We start from the raw sequence: 18361 nt of genomic DNA, 5'->3' as shown, positions 1-18361 counted from the left end.
CGAACCTTCGCCTCTGAGGATGGGGGCGTTCGTGCTTGGCTCGACGGAGAGCACTCCAGAGAGCGAGTTTGGGGAGGAGGATTCGCCAAGCGAGGAGGAGGAGGAAGAGGACTATCCTCCGTCTCTAGGCGAAGCCTCCACCGTCGACTACGGTGGGGAGGGGGAGGAAGCCTACCCTCCGTCGCTAGACGATGTCTCCACCGTCGACTACGGTGAGGAGGAGGAGGAGGAGTCAGAGGAAGAGGACTACCTCCCTCCGCCCGTAGTTCCCTCTCCCCCCGTCGAGGAGGGCGAGGAAGAGGGCGAGGAGCAAGAGTGTGACGAGGAGGAGTACCCCTCCCCGTCGGAGTGCTCCGCATGCCCCGAGGAAGACGGTGGGGAGGAGGAGGAGAATGGGGAGTACCCTCCGTCCGAGGGCTCCTACACGGAGGAGGAGGAGAGCCCTTCCCCCTCGGAACTGTCCGCCGGGACGGCGAAGAGGAGGAGGAGTCCAGAGGCGGGTTCATCCCCCGAGCTCTCCCCAGCCAGCGACATGGACTGTTCCCGGGGTGGCAGCTCGGGACAGCCCATGAGCTGGAGCCGTGGCAGTGACGAGGTGATGGAAGCGGAGGAGGCCACTCCCACTGCCAGGTCCGGAGGGAGATCCACGGGCGAGGAGGGTTTCCCGTACGGCCCACCGAGGGTTGGGACCAACCGCGCTGCACCTGCCGCGTCGGCCAACCGCGCTGCACCTGCCGCGTCGGCCAACCGCGCTGCGCCCGGTGGAGGGTTTGCAGCAAGGGCAGGAGGAGCACCGCCCACCGCAGCGCCGGCAGCACCAGTGGCTCCCGATCTCACTCCCCTCATCGCTATCCTTCTGGCGCGCAGCCTGGCGCCTGTTTCATGTGTGTGTGTGCCTGTGTTCGTCAGTCTTCCCGTCTGTATTCCTAACCCATTTTTCCCATTCGTTCCTCTATGTGTCAATGTGCCTGTGTGCGTGTTTGTGAATGTCCCGTGTAACGTGTCTAACGTCTTTTCCCGTATGTTCCCAGGGAGGGTATTCTAGGCGGTCCGTGGCGGACGCTTCCCCGAGGGCAGTCACCTCCCAGACGCAGGACTGAGCGCGTCGGATCCGCCCATCGTCGTGGGTTCGGGGCACTCGGTCCTGTTGGCACCCCGGGACGGGTAGTGCCCTTGGAGGGGGCGTCTGTCACGTTGAGGACCCCGGCCCCTCCCTTTTGGGCGTGTGTAAACGTTGTCCACGTGCTCTGTCTGCGTTTTCGGAACTCCGTGGTGATAGCTTTGTTGTGTGAATAATGTGTCTCACCTGTGAATCGTCTCGTAATCACATGGGGCTAATGTGGTCTGTCTATTTAATGTGCGCTCGCGCAGTGTCCTGTGCTCGTCGTTGTCTAAAGTCTACACGTCTCAGTGTGTGTATACGTGTTCCGTGTGCGCTATTGCGCAATTACTATTTAAAATAAAAGTGACGTCAGTCTAAAGGAGGATTCAGTGTCTCATCCTTCGCCACGACCCCATCGTCACAAGAGTAGTAGTGATATCATCCAAATTGGAAGATATATACAACTGAGTATCATCAACTTGATAGTGGATAAAATGTGAATTTTTTGGTAGATGTTTGAGACAGCTAGGTGTTTGTGACAGCAACCCTAGCCAGGCCCAAAACTGAACATTTATTACTTTATTGTTTATATAGATTGCCCACTATGTTTATAGTGTGCATGATTTGTTTTATCCAAATATGAGTCTGTGGTGGAGACTTTGAAATCAATCAACCCTCAGACACAAAAAGGTAATAATTATGATTTATTAATATTTCTGCATACAAGGACTCACACAGAGATCAACTGAGAGCAAACCAAAACATAGTCACACAGACAACTTCACACTCCTCCTGTACTCTTCATAAAGACCTGAATTCATGATGGAGTTAGTTCAACTTCACACCCCTCCTGTACTCTTCATAACGACCTGAATTCATGATGGAGTTAGTTCAACTTCACACCCCTCCTGTGCTCTTCATAACGTCCTGAATTCATGGAGTTAGTTCAACTTCACACCCCTCCTTCATAACGTCCTGAATTCATGGAGTTAGTTCAACTTCACACCCCTCCTTCATAACGTCCTGAATTCATGGAGTTAGTTCAACTTCACACCCCTCCTTCATAACGTCCTGAATTCATGGAGTTAGTTCAACAGACAGACATGCTGCTTTTGCACTATTAGGTTCCTTGTCACAGCTTTCACAGTTGCTCTTTTCTTAACTCAAAGCAGAGAACATGCAGACTAAGAGAAATCATTGTAGTTCAGACAAACATTACTCACTTGATTAACTTGACTGACATGACTACTGGGGATACCCAGTTATCTACTAATACTGGGAATACTGGGATACCCAGTTATCTACTGCTGTCAGTCGCTGCAAATTCTGATTCTCTTTCTGGGTTTCGTCTGGCCAAACCCAGGCACCAGTCTCCATCTAATCATCACTGTTTGTATACATTGGTTCCCCCTTGGGGTATCTAGAGTGCATAAGTCACCCCCAGTTATAATAGGAATGTCATAAAACTTGATGAGTGGACAAATGGATGATTAGTGTTTACTTGATAATCCTGTAATAAAAGTAGTAGTAAAAGTAGTACAATACCTGTATCTATTACATGTGCTAATTCCACAAATGTTCTTAGGATTCAGGGGGCACATTCTCTCATATTGAATATTATATATATATATATATATATATATATATATATATATATATATATAAATGTACATCTACTCTCCTGGGCTTTATCAAAGCCCAGCCAGGAGAGTAGGTGTACATTTATCCCAGTGTATACACATACCTCTGCAACTATGAATTCAGTGCTTTAGTGATATATACCATGGGTTAAAGCAAGAAATTTTCATTTGACTGAAAAATTTTCCTGGCAAAAGACAATGCCAGCAATTACTGAAAATGTGGTGTAGTTGGGACACGGCCTCTTTTGCCTAATTCCACATATTAAACACATTTACAAAGTATACTTATCTATCTGGGGGTCCTCTTCCAGAAAATTATTTAAAGATCAAGTCAAATTTAGTGAATCCTGGTGAGTTTTAAAAGGTATGACGGAGATAAAAAAACAAACTATGAGAAACTATGTTCACAACTGTTCACACTGTCTTCTAACTGCTTCCAAGTAAACTAACTTGACTTCTATACTGTTTTGGTGATCTCATGCTCAATAAGGTACTTCATTAGACTGTAAAAGATAACAGTTCTGTATCAGTAACAATTTACTGTCTCATTTGGGCATGTTGCTCATTCTTTTTATAAAGACTTCAGAACTGGGGAGTTTTCAGGATTACGCGAATAATGTCCTGTACGCAGTTATCCTATCCTGACGCTGTCCTCCTCGGTCCCAAGCCGCATAACCGTGTATTCTTCCGCCGCGCACACCAAACACCAAGTTCCGTTTAGACGCACGGATCAACGTTAAACTTAATTAAGTTAAATATTTATACATATACTCGAAATGATTCGAAATAATTCGCTTTTAATCACATTATTTAATGGTGGTTTATTTCCAAAACGCCCAATCTTAACGTCTTCACGTTCTCTCATGTATCGTCCTGGAATTACAAGAGGCTCGTATTTGTTAACGTAAAGAGAACTGTTCAGTCAGACAGATATTTGTTGTGAAACTAAGTAGTTACAATTTCAAGCATTTCAAGTAGGCTACTTAGCCTAAATTCCAGCACTTTTCACACGTGAAACACAAAGCAACATTAAAATTCATCAGGTAAATGTTCATTCCCCTGTTTTGCGGGGTATTTCTTTATACTACCAAAGAATGACGCGCCAAATAGCCTCCAGAGTTCGCGCAGGTTTGCGGGAGGTTAATGGAGTCGCGCGCTACGGTCAGGCAGGAGGGGGAGGTCACTTTTCTAGTTATGTCCGAAAATCAGAAGGTGCACCCGCAAGTCAATCAAACGACACCGCCGTCATCCATCCATCCAGTAAGAATCATATTTCGACCACAAAACAGATAGCACACGCGTGTGTGGTTTATTATGATTTGACGGATTTTTTCCCCCAAAAAATCAAATGACGGAAATCCGTCGTAGTGACGGAGAACTTTAACCCATGATATATACATATGATAAAACCATACAAGGCATGTGTATGTGAAGATGTGTACATTAGTTACAGTTACAGGTCTGCTGGGAGAACGTCTCTGAAGGCTTCACATTGGTTTCAGAATGTAAAACACTGGGTCAAACACAGTCAAATCCTTCATATCTAGTCAGATAATTTCAGACTCATGCTAGCAATCCTTTTCACTTCTTGACTTAGATGGGTCAGTAACTTAAGCGATTAAAGAATAGTAAACATTTTTATCCAAGTCATCAATTTCATTATGAAATAGTGCTATTGTTATGACTGATTATAAGTTTATATCAATGTTATATAATCTCAAACAGAAGTTGCCTTATTGTGTTACTGCAGCCTTCTGAACAAATGAACTTTCATAACTCCACACCTTGGTAAAACTCAATAGAGTTAATCATAAAGAACAGCTATAATCATAGCTACAATATCATAAATCTGTGCATCAGGAATGAGAATTTGTTACATAAACCCCAAGTTTTATTAGCCAAATGCTAGCGGTACAGCACATTCCATCAGAGGATAAAAGTAAAAAATTAGTAGCAAAAATAATCATGTAGGTGTTCATATCATATGAGATCCTTAAGAGTACAGACAGTTCACATCATATTAACCTTAAAATTAAGACACACATCAAAGACTGGAAGGAAACCACAAATGGAATGCAGTGCCATGGTGTTGGAGGTCAAGCAAGAAATTAGACAGAAAGTGTTAAATGCAGTTATTAGCCCCCCCTCCTTTTCTATTTTAATTTAAAGAATCTGAATAAATATACTTGATTTAGACTTTTATCACCCATTAACACCATGCACCATAGGTTCGGTCCAGGTGAGCAGGTAAAAACTCCACAACATTCCACAGAAAGACATTTAGAGCCCTCTAGTGCATAAGGATGAAACTACATGGACTAAAGGAAACAAGCTCACACATTCTTGTACTTGCAAGCTGGTCCTATGTATGGCATTTACTATTCATTTATTTTGATTGTTTATTAATATCAGTAACAACTTCACAAAGTATCAAAGTAATTATTTTTCAAATGTTAATGATGTCATTTAAATAATCTGAAAAGTTATTTTTATTCTAGCAGGGCACATACTAGGAACAAAGCATAAAATCCAAAGGTAATAAATTAACATAATTTAGATTTTAAAAAGTAAAAAAAACCAAAGCAACCACCAAAAAATGTCCTAATGCAAGAGGGATACACAGGTGTACATGAACCAGGTGCATGTGCTCAGAGTTGCAAGCAGGCCCTTACGAGAGCTACCTGTGGGACAACAAATGTGTTTTTAGATGCCCTGACTGGGTGAAGGCGCGGTCACACACACTACACTGGAATGGTCTCTGGCCTGTGTGAATCACATAGTGTCTCTTCAGTTTAGATGGAGCTTCAAAGCTTTTGAAGCAGACTGCACACTGATAGGACTTTCTGAATCTCTTTTCAGGACACTGGACTGGACATTTGTGCATGTGTAGTTTCTTTAATGTGGAAAAGCAGCAGCTGCAGACTGGACAGATAGGGAGGTCATTCAGGGGCTCGGTGATCTGTTGACCAGAACCTTCCTCAGCTGTTTCCTCTTTGGGCCCTCTGAGCCCTGTTTGCTCTGGCTGCTCATAACTAAACCCAACTCGGCAATAATCAGAATCTGCTGGAGATCTGTTGGAGCATTCCTCCGAAACATAACTGCACAGGCCCTGTGAATTCTTCCTCTCCAATCTTTGCTCAAATTGACCAGGGCTGACTGACTGGACCGTGTCCTGTTCCAGGTCCCACACTAGACTTACAGAGGTGTCTGCTTCATGTTTGAAAGCGGGGTGGATAAAGCTGTCCCCCTGAAGATTAGTCTCTGACTTGATCTTGCTGTTTGCAATATTTGAACTGGAAGGACTACATTCACTGCACTGATTACTTGCATCAAATTCTTGAGAATTGCTCTCCTGGTGATGAACCTGTTGTGTGCAAGTGTGAGAATCAGACACAGCAGCACAGTCAGAGGAGACAGAGTTCTGATGTTTCAATGAGTTACCGGTTATCAAAGTTTTGTCTCTTCTACTATGGACCCACTGATGACACTGTAAATGACTGAGCTGCTTGAATGACTTGAAGCAAATCTGACACTCATAAGGCCTGATCCCTGTGTGACTCAGCAGGTGGCGAGAAAGCTTTGAGGGAAAATCAAAGGTTTTCAGGCAAAATATGCACTGATTCTTATTTAACTCTTTTTGTTCAGATAAGTTATCAGATAACTCAGTGTGGGGAATTATGTGCTGTTCTCCACTGTCCCTTCTGACTGCACTTGGAAAGCTGGTGTTGTGTGTATTCTGTGGGCGTGGCATAGGTAGGTCCTCTACAGGGGGGGAATGAGAGGTTGCCACATTATTAGTAAATTTGATCACTTCAGGATTTTCACTGTTTTTCACAAACATACAGTTTGGATCTGTTTCTGCATCTTGTGTGCAGTTATTCAAATCATTAATATGCTCTGATGTCACAGGAATAGCTGAGGCCTTTACAGCATCAGCTTGCTTGTAAGACTCTCGACACATTTTCGTTTCAGCTGTGTGAACTTTCAGGTGACTCTGTAAATGGCAAAGCTGTCTAAATGACTTGCTGCAGATTGTGCAGCTGAATGGCTTCATGTCCATGTGAATCAGCGAATGTCGTAAGAGTTTGGACGGGAAGTCAAACATTTTCATGCATATGGTACACTGGTGGCCACATTCCTTAGTTTGCTTCGTCATGCCTGTGAGGTGAGAAGTTTCAAATGCAGAACAAGACAAATTTTCACTTGGTTTTGGTCTATATGCGAGAGGTGCAAGATCTCCTGGGATACATTTTGGAGAAGGTGTACAGCGGGCTGAACAATCATAGCTGTCTGTGCTGTCTCCCTCTCTGCTGTCACATATAAAGGGCTGCTCACCACTCACAGATTCCTCTGAGGGAGCTCTGCTTGGGACAGGGTTGGAGGCTTGAACGCTCTGTCTGTCTAGTCTCTCCTCACTTAAAGTACATCGAAATGTTCCTCTGCTTTCTCCTTTACACCGATGAACTTTTAAGTGGGATCTCTGTGTGAAAGCCCTGGAGCACAGCAGGCATCTGAAGGGCCTTTGCCCTGTGTGGACCAGAATGTGGCGCCTGAGTTTCGATGGAGCACTAAAGCATTTTGAACACACTGTACAACAGTGCCCTTGTTTATGGTTGTCTGTTGTATACTTGAGGCATGAACCCTGTCCTAAAATATTTTTTTCATTTGTTCCAACAGTTGACAAACTAATACCTTTATTCATGGAAGTTGGGTCTGCTTTGATCTTATCAACAGAACTGATTTGCTTTGGTTGAAGAGTCAAATGTTTTGCTGATCTGAGGTTTCTGCTGAGACTATTACATACAAAGTGTTTTAGCCGAGTCTTTGATGCACGACTAGAACAGGTCTGAGACTGACTGATGAGCTTATGCAACTGTAGTGAGGAAGTCCTTTTTTTCCTGGGCACAATGTGAACACTGTAGTGTGCTTTCAGATGGGCCCGCTGTCTAAATGCACGGTAGCATAAAGAACACTGGAAGGGTCTCTGGCCTGTGTGAATAAGACAGTGCCTTCTCAGTTTGGATGGAGCATTGAAGCACTTGAGGCACAGGGGGCATTCATGCACTATTCTACTTTTACTAAATTTTTCTGTGACATTTAGATTGTTTAATTTCACAATTCCTGCTTCTTTAGAAAATAATTCCACATTTGTGCTGTTTTCCTGTGATGAGGTCACTGCTGAGTCCTCCTCGAGAGCTCCAGCTTCATCAGCCCATTGGCCCTTCAAAGGCTGGTACGTATTCATGCTGGAACTGAGTGTGGGTGCATGACCCTCATACTGAGAGGTGCTATTGCTGGGAACATTCTCTGACTTATTTTTCACTTTAATTTTCCCCTGTGAAAAATGAGTGGTCATGTGAATTTTCAAGTGGGTTAGCTGACGAAAAGCTTTGATGCATAACTGACAGCCAAAAGGTCTCTGACTGGTGTGAATCAGCATGTGCCTCCTAAGTTTTGAAGGTGCTGAAAACACCTTCAGACACACAGAACACTGGTGGGTCTTTGCCATTTTCTCCATCTTTGCAGGTGCTTTGCTTCTACAAGGACCATTTGCCATGCTCTCCGATTGTGCTTCATTACTGCAAATAAAATTGGGTTGTTCCTGTTTTTCAAGACTTAGCTCAGGTTGGATGCAGTCTGGAGTTCTACTGGACTCAGAATATTGGTGATTTTCAGGGCAATCGTTTTCTGGTTCAGCCATGTCTCCGAGCTCACTGTAATTCCATTGTACAAAGTCAGACATCTGCTTCTTCACAGTACTACCATCTGCATAATGTTGCTGCTGAGTAGGAGAGATCACAGAAAGTGAGAGATCCCTTACATTGTTCTCAACTGGGTTTTGCTTCCATTCACTGTCATTCCGGGTCAACACAGCATTGTACCATATACTTTGATCAACCAGATTGTTCTCTGAAATCTCAGTGTGATTTGAAATGCTTGCTTGTGGTCCAAGATTAAAGTCATAACTTCCCTTGGAGTTTGTACAGGTCAACTGGGAATCATCTGCCCCTGAATCATAAAGTGAAACATCTCTAAGCTTCATGTGACTCTCCAGATGTCTCTTCAAATGAGTTGACTGTCTGAATGCCTTTCTACACACAGAACAGGTGAAAGGTCTCTGTCCAGAGTGGGTTAGTTCATGACGTCGCAGTTTAGAAACAAACTCAAATTGTTTCAAGCAAATTGAACACTGGTGTGTCATATTCTCTTCAGATACTGCATTGTGCATGCACAGTCTTTCCGAGAGCTTAAGACCCTTTGAGAGTTCAGCTGAAAAAGAGATGTTAAATATTAATGAAATTAAGTTAATTAACGGCGAAAATAAAACATATGTGCTATGGTAAGGCAGACTTAATTCACAATAAACTGAATCAACATTTAGGCTATGATATTTAGCCTACAGTAGGCAAAACAATCAAATAGTTTATTGATTAAAAATAGTTTGTTTTACCTTTGTATTCCAGTAATATAACAAGATGGTTAAAACATGAGCGTAAATATTATCTCAGTTTTGAGACACTGGCGATCCTTTTTTCTCGTCCTGACGTTGTAACTGTAGTTAGCCTAACATAGCCAACCTAGCTAGCTTAGCCAAGTACTGGTTAGCTACTACAGCTAGCTAGCAAACTGCAAATATTATAATGTCACGTTGTGTGACAAACAGCAGCCAGAAGAATATATTTGTCCACAATATATTGATGTTATATTCCAACGATATTTCCATTACTTATAGCAGTGCCCTGGGCTTGTGTAATACAACTCCAAATTATGCTATTTCAACGAAAAAAAACCGTACGGTTCCAAAACAAACCATTTTCGATTACCAAATATGGACGGGTGGAAACAGCTGCTGAATGAAAGGTTCCTATGCAGTCTGAATCTAATCAGTATTTCACAAGAACTGTATGTTCAGCTACATTCATTAAAATGAAAGTCCTTACGTGGCAATAAAAACTGCTCGTTTATTAGCTTTGATATGGATTATATGATTACATCAAAATGGCCATGTGCTTCAATCAGAAACCTTTGAAAGAAAAAGGGGAAAGCCAAAGATATTTTATTCTTCTTTATGATGTATCATAATAATATACATTGTTGTTGTCCTGTAAAAATTTTAACAAATGGTTATACATTTAAAAATCGTATTTTGTTCCATTTTTGTTTTTCTATCATTGAAAATACCTGTTTTTCAAGAACAGCAACCAGAAGACCTGATCTAAGTCCCACATGGTAAAGAACATGACAAGCAGATCACTATGCTAAATACCTCACAAGATTTTACAGGCACATAAACATTGTTTCTTCTTGATTCCTGTGGTAATCAGCATAAGCCATCAGTCTTCATATTGACAACACAAAGATCTTTGCTCATTGATAATAATTAGTGCCAGGTACATGATGAAGTGGGCACTGAGGTGTTGGTTAGTATTTTCATTGTTTTTAGGATTGTGCTGAACTGAGCTCGGTGTAATAAAGAACTTTGCATTCAAATACTTCTGTTGTTGCCAGAAGAGCTAAGGCAGCAAGTGCAATTCCCCACCCTGGCCCACCTCCAAGCAACCCCTGATAAGGAGGAGAGGAACTCACACATATCACAGTGCTATATGATGGAGTGGCTGCAGGAAGATATTATTTGCTAAGTTGCCCCTGAACAAATGGTGTAGGAGCTACTAGTGTGCTGGTGGTGCTGGAAGAGAGGACACAGTCATTCAATACTATGCAATACTATGAACCCATGTTCAATAAAAGCAGTTGTCTGAGTGTGTGTGCATGAATGTGTGTGTGTTTGTGTGCCCAGTGGTGGATGGTGCTCTGCCACTAGGGTCTGTCCTCTCTCCCCTTCCTGCACCCCATTCAGTCCCCCAGGGGGCTGTGGATCCCGGTAGAGAGTACGCTGTGCGCAATTGGCTGCCACTTCTCGCTAGTGTGTGATTGGTTGTATAAGAGTTGTACGTGTGTTAAAATTGTAAAGCGACCTTGGATATCTTGAAAGGCGCTATATAAATTGAACATTAATTCATTCATTCAGCAGGCAAATAGAAGCAGGGCTGCTCTGTGAGGGGTGAGCAGCAGTTGGAGGAAATAGTGTCATTGCCACACAAACATTGGCTGCCATCATGGAATGTGTCTTGAGCGCTGTATAGCTCTAGGCCATTATTGACTCAGGCTCGTCCATGTCGCTACTACCAGGTGGTGCTCCCACACACTGCGCACACCAGGTGGTAGAGAAGTGATAATGGTCCAATTCAAGTCTATCATTGACTTTGCAGCTGAGATAACATGAGAGGAAGGAAGTGGCTTATGATTAAAGGGGGGTGTGAGTCAAATGCACAAGTTGTGGCTCCCACCTATACGGGATGGGTTGGATGGCTTGGATTTCCTTATCTATACTTGACTTTAAGAAGGAATTGAGCTGAAAGACGGAAGAAAATGAAGCCGTCAGCAGCAATGGAGTGGAAGCAGGGATTCATGGCACCCTTTCAGCATTGTCCCTGCTTTCCACAGGTGGTGATGCATGGTTGCCAGATGGGCTGGTCTGAGTATTTCAGAAACTGCCGATCTACTGAGATTTTCACACACAACCATCTCTAGGGATTACAGAGAATGGTCCAAAAAAAGGAGAAAATATCCAGTGAGCAGCAGTTCTGTGGGCACAATGTCTAGACTGGTTCAAGTTGATAGAACAGCAACAGTATCTCAAATAACCAGTCGTTACAACTAAGAGCATCTCTGAATGCACAACATGTCGAACCTTGAGGCGGATGGGCTACAGCAGCATAAGACCACACCGGGAGCCACTCCAGTTAGCTAAGAACGGGAAACCGAGGCTACAATTTGCACAGGCTCATCAAAATTGGACAATAGAAGACTAGAAAAACGTTGCCTGATCTGATGAGTTTCAATTTCTGCTGCAACATTTGGATGGTAGGGTCAGAATTTGGCATCACCAACATGAAAGCATGGATCCATCCTTATGGTGTCCATGCCAAAACTAGGGGGCGCAAAAACGTAGGGCGAAAAACAAGCATGCACATTTAAATATTTCACAAGCATAAATGTGAATGTCGTGAGCACAGAAAGACAAATTTTGTGCACGTTTGTATTAGTGCGCGTGGCCGCGTGCTCAAACTTTTTTCATACTCGAGTGTTTTTTTCCCTGTGTTTTTCTTCTGTGCCTACATAGCATATCAGATATTCAGATGCAACATCTCAAATAAGAAATATAACATAATTGTTAGGATGCAACGTCAATTTAAACACCAAATATCTTACTTAACTTTATGTAACCATGAGGGGTCAGAAGGAGCACCGGTCCAACCTACCCTCAAGGCTCTGGCTCAGTTTACTGCACAGCCACCCTTTTGGAAATAGTACTGTAGCAGCCCACATATACACTTCTGATAATTATGTAAACTCTGAGCCACACACACAGGACACTCAGGTACAACTGGCAAACAATTCTCCCAAAAGACAAAAGTTCACCCCGCCCTTCCCCTCTCTCTCTTCCTGGCTTCTTGCCATGCCTTTTGAGGATTTGAGGAAGAACACAGAGCACAGCGAGACCATTTTAATTATACAGGGATCTATAAAAAAAAAAACATAGTTTGCACATTGATTATATTACATTGATTAAAGATATTCATTTAGTGATTTACTTTAAACTTTGCTATTACCAGGATTAATCCTTTTGTCAATATGTGGTTACAGGCTCGTTGACAGTCTTGCTGGGGCCCGGGACAAGAAAGTTTTATGCAGATAGGTAAAAAAAAATTAATGAAAGATTTCAAGATTATATTAAAAATTATAGACTTTAAATTAAAAAATTAATTGCTGGGCTCTTTGATGGGCCCCCCTGGCCCTGGGGCCCGGGACAACAGACCCGGTTGTCCCCCCCTGTCGACGGGGGTGTGTGGTTATGATTTTCTAGTAAATTGTTGTAACAATGCAATGATGAATTTATCATTTATCATTGAATTTATCAGATTTTTTTTTCAGATTCTAATCAAAAGAGATCTGCCTTTTATATTTACAATAGACAAAATAGGATTTTGATATATTGCCCAAAGCCAAAGAAAGACATTATACAAGTAAAATAATTATTGACTGTGCAACAAGTTAATACAATAAAGATTTAATATTGATCTTAATAGTTGAACTTAATGCAAATTAAATATATAATCATTAGACGTTTATTTTACTCATTCGGTGCAGGAAAGAAATTTTGAAGTCTTTATCATTGGTTAAAAACAAAGTATGTGTAACATATGACCCCTCCTCTTCTGTCAATCATAGCCCTGTCTGTTTTGTTGTGTTTTCCTTCCACGTGCGCTTTTACTCAGAGTTTCCACGCCCCTGTTCAGCCCCTCATTTTATGTCATCAGTTTCGCCGGTATTCAATTTAGTTTTGTTAAGGTTAGAGTGTCACGGTACAGCCCCGACCCCTCCCTTTGGGCGTGTGTCTATGTTGTCTCCGTCTACTCGTCGGTGGATCTCCGTGGGTGCGGTTACGTCCTGTGATAATCCGTCTCACCTGTGGCTCGTCTCGGGACTTATGTGGTTTGTCTATTTAATGTGCGTTCGCGCAGTGTCTTGTGCTCGTCTTTGTTTGAGTCTCGCAACACTTAGGCTAATGTTTACATGTTTAACGTGCGCTGTCTATATTTTAGTTTATATTCCTGCTTTTGTTTCCTTAGTTGCTGGGGGGTATTCCACGAAGCGAGCTACACTGACTCACTAATCAACCTCAAGAGGATATACAACAATGGCATCAGAATGTCATTTAGACTGGATAAGTGTGGTCAGATGGTTAGAAGAAGAGTTAGAGTAATCTCAAATTCTCTATTTGCACTGCCACATTTAAATTCAGCATCAGAATTTAGAGTCCACAAAAACATTTGGCATAAGTACACACTTGAGTGCTGAATTTCTGGAACAGAAAGTATGATAATGTTAGATGTGCATAGTTGCTGGATGAGGCTAAATGATGATTCCATCATTCAGTAATGATTGAAACTGTAGGTGACAAACTGAGTAGTTGCAGCAGCATGTACATGACCATTAAAGGCAGGGCACTGCTAAAGAGAACCTGCATGCAAAATATTGATAATTGATTTCCATTTCTGTCAATTTCCATATCAGTTAATAGCATAATGTAAGTGACCTTCATTACTTAAACAATGCTAGGTAAAATGTTCCAAACATAATCTGGAATTCTCCAGTACAACACCTTCTTCTAAATATAAATATTTGAACAACTGGGATAAAATGCCATTTTAGGTATAGGAAAGAAAGGCAGCACACAAAGAAATACACATCTCCTGCCTATGTTGCTCCTACCTGGTATTAGGAAGCACATGATGCAAGGGAGAGAGGCCATCAACAAAGCCTTATGGAACCTGGCCACGAGTACCAAGGGCTTGGTGTACGGAATGAGCTAATTAAACAGAGACGACAAATGTACCTGACAACCCAGAAGCTGAAAAATGTAAAATGTCATTTAATTTCACAATAAGTGAAAATTAAGTGAAATCTTATGAGAAAGAAGGTAAAGAAGATTTGCACTCTGGATTGGCCAGTCAAAGTCTGGACTCCAATCCCCTTCAAATACTGTGGCAAGATCTGGTGGTACATGCCAGATGTCCTTCCAACCCAGACCTGGGCATTGTACGGCCCTCTGAATATCTCTGACCAGATCCCGTCAGATCGTTGATAAGTTAGAAGTCAAATGTATGACTATGACATCTATTGCACTGTGATAAGTTCATGAAGTTAAAGTTCACTGCTTTTATAAAAAAAAAAAACACACAAAATTTGCTAGTGAAACTACAATGGCAGCAAAGACGTTTTACAGAGCTGCACTCATCCAGGATGCATAAGTCAGGACTAGATGACATCCCACAACACTGAAATAAACAGTAAGACATTCTCTGATGGGGAGTTTGTCCATGGATGTTTGGTAGTCTTTACAGTGCTAATTTGTCCTGAGAAAAAGGAAACCTTTGTAAATGTGTCCCTCTTCAGGAGAACCACAACAGAACGGATTGAGGGGAATTTGAACATTCAGCTGCAAAACAAAGTAGATTTTTATTTTTTTTTGTTTTGAGAGTTGTGATGGTACAGCCCAATTACTGATCTATATATGTGTAGAGTGGTGATACAGCCCAGTTACTTATCTATATATGTGTAGAGTTGTGGTACAGCCCTGGGGTGAGTTTCCCAAAACTTTCTTAGCACTAAGTACTTCGTAACCTCGTTCTTACGTACGAGGTTAAGAAGTACTTAGCGCTAAGAACGTTTTGGGAAACTCACCCCTGATCTATATGTGTAGAGTGGTGATACAGCCCAGTTACTGATCTTTATACATGGAGCTGTGATGATACAACCCAGTTAATTATATTTATACATGGAGCTGAACCAAGTATATTAGTCTGGCCTGTGTCCCCTTGGGAAAATGAATTGCCTACCCCTGCTCCAACCTCTCAACTGCGCGAAGTTCTGCAAGGAGGAATGGCTAAAATGCCAAAAAGCAGATTGAGAAACTCATTTGCTGCTGCAGAAGAAGTTTGGTTGAAGTAATGGCAGCAGAAGGAGGTGCCACAAGTTACTAATGAAAAGATTTCACATACTTTGGCACTTCTTTTGAGAATGAAATTACTTTTGTTGAATAAATAGTAGAAATTTGTTAGATTTGGCTGGAAATTTTTTTAGCAAATGTTTGGGTTGCTCACATACTTTCAAGCAGCATGGTTCACACACACGATTTTGTAACCGCTGGGCTCAAGGAGAGTATGAGAGAGAGAGAGAGAGAGAGAGAATTTATTACCAACACGTGGGAGCAACACACTTGGAAAAATAGGAGATGGACAGACTACCAACATACACATTAGACACAGATTTACACGGACGACAGGACATAATGAAAGGAAACAAGGAACCAGGTGACAACCAAACAAGACAGCAAACGAAGTATAACATTAAACATAACAGAGTTTGTATTACTAAATACAGATACAACATTGAAACAAAGTCCAAAGTACACAGGGAAATATATAAACAGATAACAAGCTTGAAAGGGAAATTACACGCCGCAGAACAAAAGCCAAACAGAGAGACAGAGTTAACCAAACATAAAAGACAGAACCAACTAGACAAGGTCAGGGTAACAACAAAAACCTAGGAACCACAGCCGAAGTTCAAAGACTGGGAATGCTGCTGAGGAGTCCATCGGGCTGGCAACTAAATATTGAAACATAGGCTTTTCAGAAACAATGCCCAGCAACTAAGTGAACAAAACAAGGGGTATAAATACTCAGACAAAGGAGGAAACTAAACAAGACACAGGTGAACCTTTAACAGGAGAGGAGGGGCATGGAAACAAGAACTAGACTCAAATGCACATAGAAACAAAAACACAGACATGATTGATAGGAGGGGAGGGGCTTACTTTACACAAGTATCTGCTGCTCATCAGAATCTGCCCTCCCCCCCAAATCCCCCCTCCATCAATCATGGAGGCACTTAATCATGCACATTTAAATCTAAATTGATGTCAACATAAATTATAATAAACCGTAATAAATGGTAATTACTAGGGGTGACCTGCAATACCCGCTGATTCGACTATTCGATTGGAGGACCCCTAGTCAACTATGAAGTCGAATGTACCATTCTAACTGCATGGGGGTGTCCAAGGACTGTTGTTAGTTGTTACATGAAATGTCTTTGTTTTCGTTATATATAGCCTTTTGTGAAATAAAATCATCCTAATTTCTGTTAATAAATATTTTTAAATGATGTGTGTGCATTAACAATAGACATCTTCCTTACTACACATTAATAAATCACACCCTGCTGTTGCACAATCCAAACTAGCAGCGCTGAAGGCGCAAAAAAAAAAAAAAAAAAAAAACAGTTCAGCCTTTAGTCGTTTCGGTCGTGTCGTCTCTTCGCGTCTAACCCTAACCCTAACCCTAACCCTAACCCTAACCTAGGCCTATAAACATTTTGTGTTGTTTGCTTTTTAAACCCCGTTACTTGAACCTTTACTTATATATATATATATTTTTTTTTTTTTGCTGTTATGTGGCAAACTGTTTTTATACTTTCAGGCAGGCATATTTTGTTTTAAATATTTTTGACATTTTGCATTGTGCCTGTCTGACAAAGTTCGATATGCGCACTGACGGTGACTTTTTTTGCTAATGTTCTCTAACGTTTCATTAAAAAATAAACAAGTAAATAAATAAATAAATAAAAAGCTGAATAAAGCCAACCTACCATGTTTATTCATTTATCTGAGTGTTTTAGGTTTTTCCTTTGAAGTGAGTCCTGAATGAGAACGTTTAAGGTGCTCTAGGAAAAAGCGCCGACTAAAGAGAAAATCTGACGAATCAGATTAGACTATGAAAATCCTTAGTTGAAGACACCTCTAGTAATTACACATAGATGAGCGGAGAACATGAGATATCGCTAACAAGGGGTGTGGCAACACATGTCTAAACAAAGTGAAACACCAAATGCATGTGGTAGGCCCTACCATGCGGACCAGTGCATGGGGGTATGTACCATAACATTACAATTCAGTTACTTATGTCTGTCACCAACAAATTAGTTGACCACTCGGTCTTATACAAATTATAAGCTAACCTAGTGAACACAAAGTGATAAGTAGATGCCAGTGTTTATCTACACAGTTTATTTATTGTTTTGACAGTTAAGTGTATATTTATACGGTCCTAGTAGCAGTACATTATTATAGTTCTATATCTAGGCCAAGCAGTCCCTCCAGTATGCGTGTGGGGCCTCAGGTAGGAGTCAGCATTGGTCATCCATCGGTGACATTGGCACGTCTGATGTCAAGCCAGAGCATTTTATAGGTGGAATTGTCATTGTAGAAACATTTAAGCAGGATACAAAATTAACGTCAACGATGTAAACATCGAATTATGCATTCATGCATATAGAATATGTGCCAGTGATTAGCATGTGGCTACATACAACAGGCTTGTCTATAGCATCAGAACTAAAAGGTGACCAGTCATTGCTTTCCACCCAAATCATCCTGTGTATGTGAAATATGAAACTGTGTATGTACCTCAATTAGGAGCTGGAAGACTGTTCCATAAATGACCAATATATGTTCACTTCTTCAATACCATTCTTAAATTCTTAAATACAAAAAGCAAGTTTGAAATTGCCTTGCTTCATATAAAATTTAGTATAAAATAGCATTGGACTGTATTACCCTTTATCCAAATTCTGCAAGAGAGAACAGTTCATAAAACCACATTGCTACTGAAATTATCCAATAGGTGTCAGTGTTGTATAACAAAGATACTCAAGGTTGAGTGTGTTGGTCATAGAGAATTTTGTGTGTGTGTGTGTGTGTGTGCGTGTGTGTGTGTGTGTGTGTGGGTGGGTGGGTGCGTGTGTGTGATAGTTGCAGAAGGGAAGGTGAGTTTATATATATATGCGTTCATGGACCTCAGACTCATGTAAGAAGCACCAACAGTTCTGGTAGTTCATCTAGACGCTCTGGAGCACTCCATCCAAAAAGCTGAGGTTGCAAGATTTTGAACAAGAACAAGAATAAAAAAAAAAATTCAAATATTAGTTTCAA

The 18361-nt window shown here is 41.6% G+C and overlaps 1 protein-coding gene across 1 annotated transcript; it reads right to left on the bottom strand.

Moving 5' to 3' along the window:
* Positions 1 to 2896: 2896 nt before the first annotated feature.
* On the bottom strand, positions 2897 to 9577 carry znf770 (zinc finger protein 770). The gene is made up of 2 exons (XM_077018104.1): positions 9194 to 9577; positions 2897 to 9012 (listed from the first exon to the last, which is right to left on the bottom strand). Exon 2 carries the CDS (start codon positions 8969 to 8971, stop codon positions 5420 to 5422), a length of 3552 nt encoding a protein of 1183 aa, XP_076874219.1. The 5' UTR covers positions 8972 to 9012; positions 9194 to 9577; the 3' UTR covers positions 2897 to 5419.
* Positions 9578 to 18361: the final 8784 nt, after the last annotated feature.

Source organism: Brachyhypopomus gauderio, chromosome 9 (assembly GCF_052324685.1).
Source record: "Brachyhypopomus gauderio isolate BG-103 chromosome 9, BGAUD_0.2, whole genome shotgun sequence".
NCBI classification, from domain to species: Eukaryota; Metazoa; Chordata; class Actinopteri; order Gymnotiformes; family Hypopomidae; genus Brachyhypopomus; species Brachyhypopomus gauderio.
This window is presented reverse-complemented; position numbering and strand designations above follow the sequence as displayed.

Coding starts and splice junctions, on each gene's coding strand:
- znf770 (XM_077018104.1), bottom strand. CDS start 8,971: ATGCACAATGCAGTATCTGAAGAGAATATGACACACCAGTGTTCAATT.